Source organism: Phyllobates terribilis, unplaced genomic scaffold (assembly GCF_046119375.1).
Source record: "Phyllobates terribilis strain yellow unplaced genomic scaffold, ASM4611937v1 Scaffold_5__5_contigs__length_657084704, whole genome shotgun sequence".
Taxonomy (NCBI): domain Eukaryota; kingdom Metazoa; phylum Chordata; class Amphibia; order Anura; family Dendrobatidae; genus Phyllobates; species Phyllobates terribilis.
Window position 1 is genome coordinate 609,645,465 of NW_027362765.1, and position 14,570 is coordinate 609,660,034.

Sequence of the window (14,570 nt, forward strand, 5' to 3'; positions counted from 1 at the left end):
AGTAAAAAAATTGGTATTCTATACACAGGTGGTATATCTTGCAACACAGATAGGCTACTCCACTGACTAACACACTCTGCAATAGGCCAAAAAGGATTAGCTTTGCTAGATTCAGCCAAATGCTGTGAAAAAAACTTGCACAGCACTGGCACAGACCTGCCTGGCAAAAACTGATAGGAACTGATGTAACCTAATCCTGAAAAGGACTCCAATTACAATTAGTCTTTACTCCCACAATCTATCTATTTAAGAGCACAGACCTGCCTGATAAAAGTCGTAGGAAATGCTGTAACCTAGTCCTTAAAAGGACTGCAATCACAACTATTCCCTACTCCCAAGCTATCTGTATATTTGTGCGAAAATTGGCTTGAAATTAACAAGGTATAGCGCACACAGCAACAGCGGTGCCGTCTAACACGCAGCTGCAGCAGTGAGAAAATGGTGGCGACGGGGAAAAAGGCTTGGTCTTATAGGGCAAGGACATGTGACATACACTGCCAATCACACATGCCCTTGCTTGTGTGAAAAAAAGCACTTCGCTCCGTGTGTGCGCTGCTGATAGGCTGACAGATTGCACCTCCCCACTGCAAATGCGGGAAAGAGAAAAAAAAATGGAGATCTTCATTGTTCCTGCAGAGATCCATCCCCTGCCCCTCCCCCCGCCCCGCTGTACACTCAAACTGCGTATTAACATTAATTTTCATCATTACTGAGAAAAAATCCAGTTATGATTTTGGTGCACGAACAGTTATCGAACATAACCTCGAACAGCCGAATTTTTCTCAAATTGTTCGTGTTCGCCGACCGGCTCGAACACCGCCCAAAACAGCTCGAATTTGAGATTGGCGAACAGTTCGAGTAGAACAACGCTCATCTCTACTGTAGACAACCATATTTTTCTCCCAACTTGAAATCAGCCAAAGAATTCCCTCTAATTCTTACAGAAAAAGTTCAGAACGAGGTTTCCCTGGGTAGAATAATAGGTCCATTTCAAACGCCTCCCTTTAATAATTTACGAGTGTCCCCGTTAGGAACCGTTCCCAAAAAAGACCCCGAAAAGTTTTGTTTAATCCAACATCTCTCTTTTCCCAGGGGAGCATCGGTAAATGACTGCATTTCGGAAAGTGACTCTTCGGTTACATACGTTTACCTTGACCGTGCCATCTCCTTGATTAGGGAGGCTGGCCCTGGTTCCTTAATGGCAAAGTCTGACATTGAATCCGCTTTCCGCCTTCTGCCAGTTCACCCAGATTGTCATCATCTTTTGGGTTGCTTCGTAGATGGTTCTTACTATTACAACACATGTCTTCCCATGGGTTGCTCAATTTCCTGCTGTCATTTTGAATTATTCGGTTCTTTTTTGGAGTGGGTAGTTAAGTATGAATCCAGTTTCACCTCAATTGTGCATTACCTTGATGATTTTATTTTTGTGTGTCCAAAGGATTCCAGATCCTGCCACATTTTGTTGGATACTTTCCATTTTTTCATGGCATATTTCGGGGTTCTCTTATCCAGCGAGAAAATGTTTGCCCCTTCCACTTCCTTATCCTTTTTAGGGATCAAGATAGATTCCGCAGCCATGGTTTTTCATCTTCCCTCTGACAAAATTTCAAAATTGCTGTCCCTGATTGAAGGTTTTTGTTCCGTCTGCAAAGTAACGCTACGTCAGATGCTATCCTTGTTGGGTCTTCTCAATTTCGCTTGCCGGGTGATGCCTATGGGGAGAATCTTTTCCAGACGTTTGTCCTTGTCAACCAGAGGTATCAAACTTCCCCATCACAGGATTTGGATTAAACCTACCTTAAAATCTGATTTGCTGGTTTGGAAGGAGTTTCTCTTGTCCTATAATGGCCACACATGTTTTCAGTCCCCGGAAATAACTAATGAGGATCTTTCCCTGTTTTCTGATGCTGCCGGGTCCTCGGGTTTCAGAGTTATCTTTGAAGATCAGTGGTGTGCAGAATGGTGGCTGGAATCTTGGCACACCTCAGGATGGGTAAAAAACCTTACCTTGTTAGAGTTATTTTCCATTGTCACGGCTATTTCCATTTGGGGTTCGTCTCTCAGAGATAAGCAAATTTGTTTTTGGACTAACAACATGAGTGTCGTACATTACATAAATTACTTGTCATCATCTTCCCCCCCATTTATCAAGCTACTTAGATACTTAGTATTAAAATGCTTAACTTTTAACAACTGGTTTCGAGCTCGTCACATTCCCGGTTCAAATAATGTCATGGCTGATGCTCTTTCTCGTTTTGATTGGCAGAAGTTTCGGGAATGTCTACCCATGGCCAAAGCAGAGGGGTACCCATGCCCATCCCTCATGTGGCGAGTGGTGGAGGACGACTGATGGACCTGGTGAGAGCTTCGTTAGCCCCGTCTACATGGCGTGCTTACGGTAAGGCGTGGAGTGAGTGGTATAATCAAGTGAGGAATAGACTGGTAGCGTCATCTGATGAATCCCGTTTGAAAGTTACCATTGAATATTTACTTCACCTTCAAACCATTGGGGTATCAGGTGCCATCGCCCAGAACCGCATATCTGGTTTGGCCTTTTATTTTCAACTTTTTGGTTGGCCAGATGTTACCAATTTTTTTCTTATACGCCAGGCTATCAAGGGTTGGAGAAGAGGGCACATTCGACATGAGAGCAGACGGCCAATTTCTATTAGGTTGCTTACTCGTTTAATCCAATGCACATCCGCCGTCTGCTCATCTCCTCTCGAGTCTGCCCTTTTTTCCGCAGCATTCGGCCTTGCGTTTTTCGGCGCCCTACGCATTAGCGAGTTAGTTTCCTCATCAAAGCATAATTCTGGAGGGCTCCAACATGATGACGTCTCCCCCTGTGATGGAGGCCTCCGTATTCAGATTCAAAAATCAAAAACGGACCCGTCAAGTATTGGTTCATGGGTTCCCCTATTTCCCATTCCCGGTCCTATTTGTCCTTTAAATCTCATTAACAGTTATTTATCTTTTTGTCGTTCTGGTCAGTCCTTTTTTTCCCATGAGGATGGTTCCCCTTTGACAATATTTCAGTTCCAATCTCTTTTTCGTAAATGCTTGTTGTCCTTGGGTCTTCTTCCCAAGGAGTTTGCAACCCATTCCTTCAGGATTGGAGCTGTAACGGAAGCAGTCCGTGCTGGTTTGTCTAACACTGATATTCAGCGCATTGGTAGATGGCGTTCCTCTTGTTTTTCTAGGTACATCAGACCAGATTTATTACTCCATTAACCTTCTTTCTTTTTCCCAGGTGGTGTGAAACCCACAGTGTGGGTCCTGGGGCACTCATAAATCTTTTGGGCATCCCAGAGGGCAGAAGTCTCTGGGTGAAAGAGGTCTCGGCTTTCACGGGATTGATGTCTTTTGGAAAGGAATTCGGGGATTGACCTAGTTCTGAGTACTCCCAGAGGTTGTTTGGATCACTCAGGTTTCTTCTTCCCCCGTAATTTTAGTCCTCCAGGTGGGCGGGAATGATCTCTGCTCTTTCTGTCTTGCCGAACTCCTCACTATGATGCGTTCGGACGCTAACAAATTCCATGGTTTCTTCTCAGAACTAACCCTGGTCTGGTCGGAGGTCATTTCAGTGTTGCATGGCGGGGCGCGAGGGACGAGGCAGCGGTAGAGCGATCTCGGCACCCTCTTAACGCGCGTATCTTCCGTTTTATTTGCTTCAAGGCTGGAGTGGTCATCAGGCATCGTCAGCTGGAAGGAGACAATTCCAGTCTCATGTTGCCTGATGGCGTTCATCTCAGAGAGATAGGTCTGGATATTTTCCTCTCCGGTATCCAAGATGGCATCGAGCAGGCCTTGTACCAAATGGGTGGGGGTCGGAGCGCAGTATAAATACTTTGCTCCTCCTTGGCGGTCATTTGTTTTACCATCATAGTGTTTGTTATGTACAAAGTCTGACTTGCTCCGGGAGTCCGGCTGGGCATAACGATTTGTACTTGCTGCTGGCCAATAGTGCCTTGATTGGAGATTTCATATTCCCACGTGCTGCGCACACCCACTTAGCTGTGACCGACCTCCATCCATTAAAAGAAAAAGTTTGATTAAGATTGTGTCTGGTCTTTATTTACATTGGGACTTTGGTTAATTTGTTGGGTGGGTCCCAGCAGTCTGAGGAGCAATGCAATATTTAATTGTATGCTCCCTGACTGCGGAGCCCCATTTAAGGGGTTAAGTTTAGTGTCCCATGATGTTTCCCTGATGCGCCCCCTGGGTCGTGGGGTACTCGGTAGCTGGGCCGGTCGTTGCTAGGGGAGAGGTCACAGTGCGGTGACCCGGTCCGTGACCCAGGGCGGTCAATAAAAGGGGTTTTAAAGAAAAGGATTATAGTTTTTATGTTTAATGTTTGTGACGCCACCTGTGATATGTGGCTAAAGGGAGCCGCCGCTGCGGAGCAGATTCTCTGGAGCTGTTGGTAATGCAGCAGAGTTGGTTCAGCTCTCCACAGGTAGAGCTAAGCTCCAGGGCGTTGCTGTGGTGGTTAATGATGAAGTAACTGTTGTTGTGCAGTGTGGTGCAGGGGATGATGGCACAGCAATAATTCACAGAGACAGTGGGGTGCAGTCTTCAGGGTTTACTCACGATTATCACGTTGCTACTGCTTAAAACTGCAGTTCATAACCACCCACGTCGTCCAGTGTTTACTCAGGGAGGGGTTCAGCAAACCCTCAGGTAATTCAAGAGCACTTAGCGGGACCCCTTTCTGTGTGCCCCTCCTGGTTCTCTTCCTGCGCTGGCTCTCACCCTCCTGCCCTGTGCCTCGCAAACAGTGTCCCAAGCCGGTAACCTCAAATCTTGGCGGGCAACCTGGAGTTCCCTGGATCCTGTGTGGCTACCTTTTTGGCGAGTAATTGCGGCTGTGGCAACTACACCCTGGAAATGTAGAAGCCTCCGGTTTCTAGCTGAATATTGCAATTCTCACTAGTTAGGGGCCGGTCCCCTTTGCGGCCTGATCCTTCCACTCCTGTTAGATTCGGGCGTACGGGTGGCCGCCAGCACTTCCCGTACCCCTAGGATCCACTCTTTCCTTCTGGAGCCTTTCTAATTGCTCCTCTCTTCCCTTCAGTCTCTCTTCCTGGGCCTCTCTCACTCAGGCCCACTCCTTCCGAGCAGAGCTCCTGCAGAGCTCCTGCTCCTTTCACTGTTCACACTCTCTGTTCTGAACTGCACTGAACTGAACTGAACACACACCCAAGATGGCTTCCCCTTTTTATATCATTCTTCACTAGTGCTCCCCTGAACTGCTTCCTCCACCCACACCCACTACATGGTTTCCCCTCTCTTGGTTCCCCCCCACTCCAGCCAAGGACAGGGCTCAGCAGCGGAGCAGTGCATGTTGCCCCTCCTGCTGGTCTGGAGTGGTGTAGCGTTGGATGCAGGTGTTTGGGTCCCGGGCAGTACTCCATCCTTACCTGAGAGTGAGATACCACACCTCTGGGTGAGATGCAGTACCTCTGTGGCGACTGAACCCGCAGGAGCGCCACATCCCCACCCCTCCTGATTCTCATCCAATGGTCCTTTTCTCCTCCCTGGTTCCCCCTGTTATAAATCCTGACCCTGCCTCTTCCTGTCTCTCTCCTCAAAGACTGTGGGACCCGGTGGCTGTGTTGTCCCACCCTCCCTCCCTTATCTTCTTTATTGTTCACTGTTTTGGTTGATACTGTGTTTTGAGTTTAAGTCAGAGCTGTGGTCATTTGTTTTACCATCGTAGTGTTTGTTATATACAAAGCCTGACTTGTGCCGGGAGTCCGGCTGGGCATAACGATTCGTACTTGCTGCTGGCCAATAGTGCCTTGATTGGAGATTTCATATTCCTACATGCTGCGCATGCCCACTTAGCTGTGGCCGACCTTCATCCATTAAAAGAAAAAAGTTTGGTTAAGATTGTGTCTGGTCTTTATTTACATGGGACTTTGGTTAATTTGGTGGGTGGGTCTCAGCAGTAAGTGTATTGAGAATGTTATGAAAGGGTGAGAGACGCATTCAGCTACCAATGCTTAGTGTTAAAATTTCTTAATAATTGAAATAACATTTCTTAAAAATAAAATTTTTGCAATCTGAGAAAATAAAGTGATTTTATTTTATACAGTTTCCCTAATGAATAAAAAGCCACAGCTTTGCTGGTGTGCTGTCTTCACTTCAGAAAAAAACCTACTTGTCACCTGTCACATGTAATCACAGCTGAACTGTCATAGCTTCTACTCTCTCTGCTCTTTCATTTCCTGCTTGTGATGTTATGGCGGAGAAGACAGAGCAATGTAGTTCACTGTCCCGAAGAGAAGATTCTCAGGCAGATGTGTGTCCTACAGTAGCACAGCTACAAAATCTCTTGGATAGCAGACGAACATCTTTCTCTCACCGTGTGGATGAAGTGTGGCCAAACCTCTTCTTAGGAGATTTGTAAGTAATGACTTGACTGGGCTAATTTATAAAATACATTAGGTGGCTTCGACTATTTGATATATATCATATCTTCCTTCACAATATACCATAAAGTACAAAGCAGTATGCAGCAACATTAATGTTTATTCAAGTCTACCTATATATATTACTTAATATAGTATCTGGATCTCAAGTGAAAGTGATTTCAGCAGCAGCAGTAAGACAAAATTCCCCCAGTGCTGCTCTCCTGGACATGTCAACAAAATACAAGCAGTGGTTATGATGTTATGATGACATAAAAGAAAGTTTGTAGTGATATCCATCAACTTGTTACAAATATTGGAAATGTTTAACAAGATCAGATAGACAGAAAAACTCCGTAAAGGGATTATCAGAGACAACCTTTTTTAGAATATAGTTCCTGGGCGATCAGCTGATTGCCGTGGATCCTCTTAGGGTATGTACACACGATCAGGAGTCGCTGCGTGTTTGACACTTCGTGGTTATGCAGCATCAAACCCGCAGGGTCCAGATGTTACAGCATAGTGGATGGGATTTGTAGAAATCCCATGTCCACAATGCGAGCATCTGAGGCTGCGGATTACCTGCGGTCACTGACATGCAGCACATCTTTCGGGACCGCAGCATGTCAATTTCTCTTGCGGAGTCGCTGGTCTCTGCAAGAGATATTTGACAACTAAAATGTATTGAATGCGGGAAATCCGCATGGTTTAGTGAACACATGTGGATTTACCTGCGTTCAATAGAACTCAGTGTTTTGGACAAAGCAAAAATATGCTGCGTCCAAAACGTTGCTACATCCGGATCGTCGGCACATAGCCTAACTGGCATCCCAATCTAGCAGCCAATTTGTCAGGGGAAGCCACAACAAATGTAATATTACATGGCAGCTATTCATTATGAATGAGCATCTAAAATACAAAAAAGGTTCAAGTCTACCAAAGCTGCAATTAAGTCCTACATCCTGATACAAGTGGATGGATGTGACAGCGATGGAGTCCCACTGTAAAAGTGACTACTGATCTGATGGACCTAGTACTTCCATGCATTACGTCTTTAATCAGAAGTGACTTCCTCTAACAGTAAAAGAAGCAAACTCCTTTTTATTAAGAATACATTTATGAGAGACCACATAGAGGTACATGAAGATATATTATATTATATGAGCTAACTGAAAAGTGCTGAAATTGCAGATCGGAATGCAAATCAACAGTTTTTATTCACTTAAGTGATATAATGACATATTTTAAAGACAGTGTAAAAAGTGGTGTTAATAAAAATATTAAACATTGCAGGCAGTACTTTTATTCAGAAACAAATTCAGAGATGCACATGTTGATGCTGTTGTGACCACAAAGCCCGATATATTCCACACTGCTGTAAATAGTTCTACAGGAAGTGACACAGACTAAAGCGTAACGAGACTAAATATTGGGCCCAGACTCCACTAATTGTGCGTATGCAATGTTCAAAGGGGGTATACAGGAGGTATCTTTTTTATTTACTGTAGCTTTTGTATTCTTAAAGAATTAGAGGGCTTTTTAATTTTATTTATAAAAAAAATATTTTCTCTTGCTCCCAACAGTGCACATTGTTCTAAATGCAAGTAAACATTGCAGTGGCACTCAATTTCTATACATGATCCCCAAAAGTATATACAATGTATGGGACCCATGTATATTGCATGAAGACTGTTCACACATTTGCTTTTCTAATGGACGAGTGTGTTAATTCCTTCACTATCAAGATATAATATCGAGACTTAAAGAGATTTTCCCAAGAGCAAAAGTTAATTTTAATCAATAGATCTTGGAACTTCCACAATTGGATGTGTTTGAATAAAATGTTCCTGTGCTGAGATAATCTTATAAATGTGCCCCTGCTGTGTACTGTGTAATGGCAGTGTCTGACCGTACAGGAACATGGTCTGATCATATCACAGCTCCTGGGTAGGGGAGGAAGCAAAAGAAAGTATACAGCTATTACAGTATGGGATCACAGTTGATTCTTTGAAGAAAAACATTGTTTAATAACAGGCAGTGAAATGTTTTACCTCACAAAAAGAATCATCTGTGATCCCCTGCTGTAATGTCTGTATACTCTTTTGCTCCCCTCCTTGCCCAGGAGCTGTGGTATGATCAGACCATGCTCCTGCACAGTAAGACACAGTCATTACACAGTACACAGCAGGGGCACATTTATAAGATTATCTCAGCACAGGAACATTTTATTTAAACACATCCAATTGGGAAGTTATTATTATTCCAAGATCTATTGATTAAAATTAACTTTTGTTTGTGGGAAAACCCTTTAACATTGCAACTCTATGAGTCTCACTTAAGATGGCTGACACAGGCTGTTTTTTGTGACCACAAAAACAGACCTGATCATGTAATTGTACCCTATAGTAGGACACACATTATATTTTCACACAACAGATTTATTGCAGAAATGTACAGTATGTCACTACAAACTCCATTCCATACATCTAAAAGTAGGTTCACTCTTGCATAAAAGTCTCCTAACCCTCTAGGTCCCAACATCTTTACCAGAATAAAGAGTGTATGCTGCACTATTTTTTTCAGTTAACCCCTTAACGACCTCCAATACGTATTAAAAAGGCAGTCATTAAGGGGCAACTGGAAAAAAAGCTATTGCGCCCCCCCAGAGTCCGAAATTCTCGGGGTAGCTGAGACCCTGGAGAACATGATCAGGGCCAGTTTTTCCGGTCTCCGATCACGTGATCGCCGTTATTTAGTGAATAACAGCGATCACGAAAAAAAGGATACCCCCGGTTACATGATTTCTCTCTCCTCTTATATGATATACATGTCAGAGGAGAGAGAAATGAAGTCCCCGGTACCTCCGCCGTCCCCCGGATCTCCTGATTCGTCCTCGGCTCACTGTCATCTTCTTGTTAAAAAAAATTAATGGGCGCATGCGCAGTGCGCTCGCTGAGATCTGCCAGCCGGTATCCAGTAACAATAGGGGATTTTCCCTATTGGTTCCTTTTGATCATTGTGACTGACTCTATCACAGTGATCAAAAGAAAACAAATAGTAAATCAAATCCCCCTTTGTTCCCCTTAGTTAGATAAAAATTATAAAATAAAAATATATATTTTTTCCATTCTTTACAGTACAGTTAGGGCTAGGATTAGGGTTAAGGTTAGGATTAGGGTTAGGTTTGTGTTGAGGTTGGGGTTAGGGTTGTGTTGGGGTTAGAGTTGTGTTTAGGTTGTAGTTAGGGTTAGGGTTGTGTTGGGGTTGGGAGTTTTTCAAAAGTAAAGAAAAAAAATTATGACGATATGACCACTAGTGTTGAGCGCAAGTGCTCACTACTTGAGTTTGCATCGGGTGCTCGGGTATGCACTAAATATTGTGGGTGCTCGAGTGAGATGCTTGCGTCTCCACCCCACATGTTTCGCGGCTGTTATATAGGCAAAAAAATATGTGGGGATTGCCTGGCATACACGGGCAATCCCTGAATGTTGTTTTTTGGGTGTCTAACAGCTGCGAATCATATAGGGCGGGGACGCAAACATGTCACTCGAGCATCCGTGATACTCGGTACATACCCGAGCACCCGATGCAAACTCAAGTAGCGAGCTCTTGCGCTCAACACTAATGACAAAATATTCAATATGATGACCTAATGTTATCAAATTCTGTTTCATACTTAGGGGTTCAAAATGCTCACTACACCCCTTGATAAAAATTTTGAGAAGTATAGTTTCCAAAATGGGGTCACTAGTTGGGAGTTTCCACTGTTTAGGCACATCTGGGGTTCTCTAAATGTGACATGGTGTCCCCTCTCGATTCCAGCCAATTTTCTAAAAGTCACACAAATGCTCCTTCCCTTCCGAGCCCTGACGTGCATCCAAACATTGTTTTTTCCACACATATGGGGTATCAGCATACTCAGGAGAAATTGCAGAACAATTTTTGGTGTCAATTTTCCTCTTACCCTTGTGAAAATAAAAAAATTGGGCTAAAAGATCATTTTTGTCGAAAAAGTTAGATAGTTCCTAACAAAAAAAAATTTTGGCTGCAAAATTGTGCTGAAGTAAAGTAGACATGTGGGACATGTTATTTATTAACTATTTTGTGTGACATGATTCTCTGATTTGAGAGCATGAAAATTTAAAGTTTAAAAATTGGGAAATTTTCAAAATTTTCGCCAAATGTTAAATAAATGTTACCACTATCATGAAGTACAATATGTCATGAAAAACAATCTCAGAATCAGTGGGATCCGTTGAAGCGTTCCAGAGTTATTACCTCATAAAGTGACAGTGGTCAGAATTGTTAAAATTGGCCTGGTCATTAACGTGCAAACAGCCTTCGGGGGTAAAGGGGTTAACAAAGTGGATGCAAGATGGAAGAAAAATGAGTGACATACGGAGAAAAAAACTCAGATTTTGGTGAGATTTCTGAAACAGGTACAAGTATGTGAATATGTTCAAATAATTATACTTTTTTTTTTATGAACTTCCTGTTTTGACTACAAAAATACATCAGAATGTGCACAACAAATGCATTTTCTGAACCTGGCTTAAAGGGAATGTGTAATTAGAAAATAACCTATTGTTTAAAGAGGACGTATCACCAGGTCAAAAGTAGCCAGTTTTTACTCTTATTTTACTCCTGCTGCTCCCCTGAGTATTTGTTTGTTTTTGTTTTTTTCTGTTTCTTATTTTTAATCCTCCATATGGTTCTTGACACGTGGGCCTCTTTATTTGGTGCAAATTTGTATGATCTTTACCAAGTGGTCACTATTTACAGGGTAATTGTGCACAGCTGCCCAAAAACTCACCCCATAGAATCTTGTGAGCCATACCCCCTTGAATAACATAAACATTAGCACTAGATAAAAAGGGCCATATCTATGAAATTGTATGGCATTTCAAAAACACACACAAACAAACCAGAATATTCAGGGTTGCAGTGGGACCCCCTCAAAAATTGGCCACTTTTTATCTGGTGACATATTTAAATCAGATTTTTATGTGACATATACTCTTTAAAAAAATTTGGCAACGTTTTTTTCATATCCCAAGCTGTATAAAAGTAAACAATAGAAGTTCTTGTGATTTTCACACTGCCCATACTTCCTGTCCTTTCAGGAAGAGTTTTCAGGAGTTTTGTTATCAGCAAAGTGTTACGGGTCCGGATGTTGGAAACCACTGTGCCGTGGTACAAGAAGGGACCAGAGGGGCGTAACTAAGTGCCAACCCAGACCGACACTGGCTATACGGCGGCTCAGTCAACTCCGTGAACCAAGGAGGGACCGGAAAGGTGGACCAGGTGCCACTCTGGGACTGACCTTGTGCGAGAGCAGGCGACTCCCATGGAACTGACAGCCGAAGCTGACAGGCACGGCGGGTGGACTGGCAGCGCTGGAAAACAGGCAGACGGTAAAGGCTGGTAGTCAGGCAGGCACAGCTGGCAGTCAGGCAGGCGGGCACGGCTGGTGGTCAGGCAGGTGGGCATGGCTGGTAGACAGGCTGGCGGGCAGCACGGGCACCTGAGGACTGGAGAGGCAGTTTAATGCAAACAAATTACAACATTGCACAGGCACCTCCATTTTGGAGGAGTTGCCTTAAATAGCAGATGTACTCCGGCCATTGGCCGGGGACATTTTAGGATGGCGTGCATGGCCCCTTTAGGAAGCATGTATCACGCACGCGCACCCTAAGCACAGTGCCCGGGGATCTGCACGCATCGCACGCACCCCGGGCAAGCAGGGAAGGAGAGCCAGGAGGAGGAGCGGAGAACGGCGGGCTGGGGCCGCGAAGGTAAGGGGGTCGGTATTTCTGCCGGGCAGGAGGCAGAGACGCCGGTGCTACAGTACCCCCCCTTTACGCCCCCCCTTCTTCAAGCCCGCAAGAAATTTTTCCAGAAGAAGAGGAGCATTAATGTTCTCCCTGGGCTCCCATGACCTCTCCTCTGGATGAAACCCCTTCCAATCCACAAGAAAAAAAGTTTTTCCTCTTACACTCTTGGTAGCCAAATTGTTCTCTACCTCCTAAACGTCCTCAGCGCTGACTGGAGCTGGAGCGGTACCTGGATCATCAGAGAAAGGATTGAGGACAACAGGCTTGAGGAGAGACACATGGAAGGAATTGGGGATCCGAAACGATGCAGGGAGTTTCAACTTGTACACCTCTGGATTAATTTGGCTCAGAATCTCGAATGGACCAATGAACCGCGGACCCAAATTGTAAAAAGGTATCTTGAGACGAACATACAGTACTTGGAGGAAAGCCATACCTTGTCCCCCAGACGGAATAGAGGCGGGTCCAGACGTCTCTTATCAGCATGTTTCTTCATCCACTCAGAGGATTGAAGCAGTGCCGTTTTTGTGTCCTCCAAAATCTCCGAAAAGTCTCTGACGAGAGGCTCCGCAGCAGGATTGTCAACTGAAGTAGAAACAGGAAACGGAATATTTGGATGCTGACCGTATACCACAAAGAATGGAGATTTGGCTGAGGATTCACTCACATGGTTATTGTAGAAAAATTCGTCCCAAGGTAGGAGCTCCACCCAGTTGCCATGGTGAGCGTTGACGAAATGCCCAAGGAAACTAGTGAGGATCTGATTGATACGCTCAACCTGACCATTGGACTGAGGGTGATAGGCCAAAGAGAAATCCAAAGCGACATTCAGCAACTTACATGTGGCTCTCCAGAAGCATGAAGTAAACTGAACTCCTCTATTTGAGATAATATGGAGAGGTAGGCCGTGGAGATAGAAGATGTGAAGGATGAAGTCTTTGGCTAGCACTGGCGCAGAAAGAAGACTTGGCAAGGGAATGAAGTGAGCCATCTTGGAGAAGCGGTCAGCGACCACCCAAATGACAGTACAACCGGCCGATACAGGAAGATCTGTGATGAAATCCATCGTGATATGTTGCCACAGAGCGGAAGACACGGGAAGAGGAAGAAGTCGACCAGTCGGAATTTGCCTAGGCGTCTTGTTACGGGCACAGGAAGAGCAAGCAGAGACAAAATCTGCAGCGTCCTTGTGCAGAGTCGGCCACCAATAATGTCGGGAAATTAGCAGAAGCGTTTTCCTCTGACCGGCATGTCCAGCCAGTTTGGACGAATGACCACAGAGTAAGACCCGTCTCCTATCCAGAGGCAGACAAAGGTCTTACCAGGGGGAAGATGAGCCAGGTCAAACGGGGCGACAGTCATTATTCTGGAAGGATCAATGATGTGCAGAGGCTCCTCCTTGTAACGGGTCTGGGAGGTGGAACCTCTGAGCAACTATACAAAGGGGCAGTCCTTATAAGGAAGCGGGTGGCTCCCAGGGAAGGCGGGCAGGTAGTCACAGCAAGTGACAGGGACAGTCTCTGGGTAGAAGGGCAGGAAGTCACGGCAAGTGACGGGGACAGTCTCTTGACAGGCGGATGGTCACGGCAAGTGACAGCAGGGTAAGAGTCTCTAGACGGGCAGGTGGTCACGGCAAGTGACAGCAGGGAAAGAGTCTCTAGACGGGCAGGTGGTCACGGCAAGTGACAGCAGGGAAAGAGTCTCTAGATAGGCTAGCAGGCAGGTAGCAGGTGAGCGCTCCCAGGTGAGCGGGCAAGAGTCTCTGGACAGGCAGGTGGTCACGGCAAGTGACGGCAGAGCCTCCAGGTAGGTTAGCAGGCAGGTAGCAGGTGAGCGGGCAAGAGTCTCTGGACAGGCAGGTGGTCACGGCAAGTGACGGCTGAGCCTCCAGGTAGGCTAGCAGGCAGGTAGCAGGTGAGCGCTCCCAGGTGAGCGGGCAAGAGTCTCTGGACAGGCAGGTGGTCACGGCAAGTGACGGCTGAGCCTCCAGGTAGGCTAGCAGGCAGGTGCAAGTGAGCGCTCCCAGGTGAGCGGGCAAGAGTCTCTGGACAGGCAGGTGGTCACGGCAAGTGACGGCTGAGCCTCCAGGTAGGCTAGCAGGCAGGTAGCAGGTGAGCGCTCCCAGGTGAGCGGGCAAGAGTCTCTGGACAGGCAGGTGGTCACGGCAAGTGACGGCTGAGCCTCCAGGTAGGCTAGCAGGCAGGTAGCAGGTGAGTGCTCCTAGGTGAACGGGCAAGAGTCTCTGGACAGGCAGGTGATCACGGCAAGTGACGGCTGAGCCTCCAGGTAGGCTAGCAGGCAGGTAGCAGGTGAGCGCTCC

The 14,570-nt window shown here is 45.6% G+C and overlaps 1 protein-coding gene across 2 annotated transcripts in view; it reads left to right on the forward strand.

The window, feature by feature from the left end:
* Positions 1-6,183: 6,183 nt before the first annotated feature.
* The window catches only part of DUSP13A (dual specificity phosphatase 13A), a 100,179-nt gene continuing 91,792 nt past the window's right edge, over positions 6,184-14,570 (forward strand). For both annotated transcript variants that reach the window (XM_073681468.1, XM_073681469.1), the window contains exon 1: positions 6,184-6,411. In XM_073681468.1, coding sequence (XP_073537569.1) covers positions 6,248-6,411 — 164 coding nt within the window. In that variant the 5' untranslated portion in view covers positions 6,184-6,247. The remainder of the gene's footprint in view (positions 6,412-14,570) is intronic.